The 2,889-nt window shown below is 40.6% G+C and overlaps 1 protein-coding gene across 1 annotated transcript in view; it reads left to right on the top strand.

Moving 5' to 3' along the window:
- The window catches only part of LOC137998882 (DNA damage-regulated autophagy modulator protein 1-like), a 9,694-nt gene extending 8,295 nt beyond the window's left edge, over positions 1–1,399 (top strand). The window contains exon 2 of the mRNA XM_068844722.1: positions 1–1,399. This exon is cut by the window's left edge and continues 108 nt beyond it. Coding sequence (XP_068700823.1) covers positions 1–375 — 375 coding nt within the window. The 3' untranslated portion in view covers positions 376–1,399.
- Positions 1,400–2,889: the final 1,490 nt, after the last annotated feature.

Here is a 2,889-nt window from a genome sequence, read left to right as displayed (position 1 = left end):
ACTATCAAAATCGGCCCAAACACCAAGTGTACATTTTTCTTCCGGTTATCTGTATCCTTCGTTATGACAATCGTTGGATTGGAGTTCCCCGTAAGTTTTTATTTATCCTATTTAAAGTTTCATGGCAGCAACGCAGCCTTTTGGCACAAAGATGACGGTGGATACGAACTTCACATGCTCCACTCAGCTGGCGAATGGGTAACCTGTTTGTGCATTGCGATTTATGTTTCTTCATTTTACAAAGAGTTTCAAAGCTTTTCCATTGAAGTTTGCGCAGTTGCAAAGGGTGAGATACAAACAGACAAGGACGGTGACTACTCAAAGATAAAACAACACGAAGACAACCAAGATGATTTTGACAATTTTTACTCATGAAGCAAACAAGTGGTAATGAAGCAATAAGTTAGGTCTGTTTTACATGGTGGAAGGCAATCTCGTACCCAGATTCCCCGAGGACTCTGGGTACAAAATTGGGTGGAAGGAGGATCCTGGGTTGAAGGTCGATCGTCCTAACGGCGTGTTAAGTGCTATTTCGTTCTTTACTCAAATAGTCTCTTCGCTTACTTCACTTACTTCCACAATCTAAACGATCCGACCATTCAAAATGGCCAAAACTGTGTCAAAACCCTAGAAGACCACAAGGTTCTGACGATGTCTTACCCACGTGACTTCGGTCCCGCCACACGCAATTATATTAATTCAAGTCTATAAATAGCCCTTATTCGTGATGACGTTTCACCACCAAGCCTCGAATTCGAAATCAAACTGGTCAGTCTTAGCTTGAGCTGAGTCCCCAAAAAGCAAGCTATTAAAGAAAACCCATGTGCCAACAGCATTGCACGTCCCACATGATGTGAACAATTTTGTGCAAACGAGGCTTGCTGGTGAATTTTTGAGCACATGGCGCAGAATGGCCATTGTTTGTAGGACATATACTTGCTTTCTGGTATATATATATGCCAGCATCATGCATAAGGTCTATTGCTCGTTGTATGATCTTCCTCCTTCCATGTAAGCACTGTCTTAGTCAGACTCGGACTCTGCAAAAACGACTCTTTTTCTTTTGTTGTTTGTTTTTAAGAGCTGAAAATGTTACCAGTATATCATTTCAATTTTTATCGTTCCTTCTATTATTGTACCGCATCCATTAAGTCTGTTAAATTCCTTGTCTTAAGTACTGTACCATATTACACGCCATTGTAACGTTTCTGTGTCATTTATTGAAAAACCCGGATAAAAGGGCAGTGCCTCTTGAAATATTAGCTTTATATAATACATTCATTCACCACTATATCAGCCTTGCTCTTTTTATCTCTTATAATATTTATATTAATGATGAAATGGTATATGAAATGAATCATATATGAACTGCGGATATGAAATCAACTGAAGCTATGATCTTCGCCCGAAAGAAGCCCGAAAAATTCAGGACTTCAACGGGGTTTGAACCCGTGACCTCGCAATTCCGGTGCGACGCTCTAACCAACTGAGCTGTGAAGCCACTGACGTTGGGAGCTGGTCATTTGTGGGTTCTAATGGTCCCGTGAGGAATGAATCAATGATGAAATGGTATATGAAATGAATCAGGCTTCTCTACGCAATTGCAAAAATTGCGCTCATAACTGCGAAGATCATAGCTTCAGTTGATTTCATATCCGCAGTTCATATATGATTCATTTCATATACCATTTCATCATTGATTCATTCCTCACGGGACCATTAGAACCCACAAATGACCAGCTCCCAACGTCAGTGGCTTCACAGCTCAGTTGGTTAGAGCGTCGCACCGGAATCGCGAGGTCACGGGTTCAAACCCCGTTGAAGTCCTGAATTTTTCAGGCTTCTCTACGCAATTGCAAAAATTGCGCTCATAACTGCGAAGATCATAGCTTCAGTTGAATATTTATATTGCTGATAAGATACTTCACCATGATCCGGTGCTTCTGTTTTGCTTTGTTGGTCCTTGCTTAAAAAATTGAAGCCAAGTTATTTAAGTGGTACTATGATAAAAAAAAAATCACTTCCTTTTTTTTCTTGTACAGATTTTGAAAGTGTGTTTACTTAAAGTGGTATATTATGGCCAAAAAGTCGAATCTTTTCCTTTACATTTCAAAACTATGTTAACTAAGCATTAAGTGACGTAAGTCTTAAGCCTTGATTAAAAAAGACACTGTTTAAATGGAAATACCTTTGAGACCCATCGTTTGTTTCGTGAATCCTCCTACTTACGTGGTTTCGAGTTATCTCACGAAAATCTTCTCATCTTTTCTAGGGAATACGGTTTTACACCTTGTGGTGTGATGTTACTTAGGTAACACCCCTCTTTGATATATCCTAACCAATAATGCCACACTGACTGCTCTAAAATCTCGTTCCAGTCCCACACCACCTAGGCTGATGACGAAATAGAGTTGGCAATTAAACGAGACTTACCTGTAAGTCGAAGGTTGATTGTAATTTTGTGAGACATCAGCCGGGAGTGTGGGGAGTGGTACACCCATCCTTCTTCCGTTCGAATTCTTTCCCCACCCTAATGGGTTCTGTTGAGGTCATTGAGGCAATTCTTGGGCACTCTAAAACCTGAATGATGCATTGCACTACACTCTATCACGTACCACTCCCCACTCTCCCGGCTGATGATTCACAGAATTACAATTAACCTTCGACTTAGAGGTAAGTCTCCTTTAATTTCCAATTAAACAGTGACCTTACTAACCCCGCGGTCACATTTGCGCTTAAGACTATCCTCAAGCATGCTTTCTTGTGACGTTAGTCGAGCAATCAGTAGCAAGGGCTAAAGTTTTAACCAAGCACGTCGTGGTAACATTGAACTTCGGTTCGAGTCGTGCGTTCGTTGAAAATAGATGAACTGTTTTCCAGACTAGTTTC

This window comes from Montipora foliosa, chromosome 4 (assembly GCF_036669935.1).
Source record: "Montipora foliosa isolate CH-2021 chromosome 4, ASM3666993v2, whole genome shotgun sequence".
Lineage (NCBI taxonomy): Eukaryota > Metazoa > Cnidaria > Anthozoa > Scleractinia > Acroporidae > Montipora > Montipora foliosa.
The sequence above is the reverse complement of the archived record's forward strand: the minus strand, read 5'-3'. Positions and strand labels throughout refer to the sequence as shown.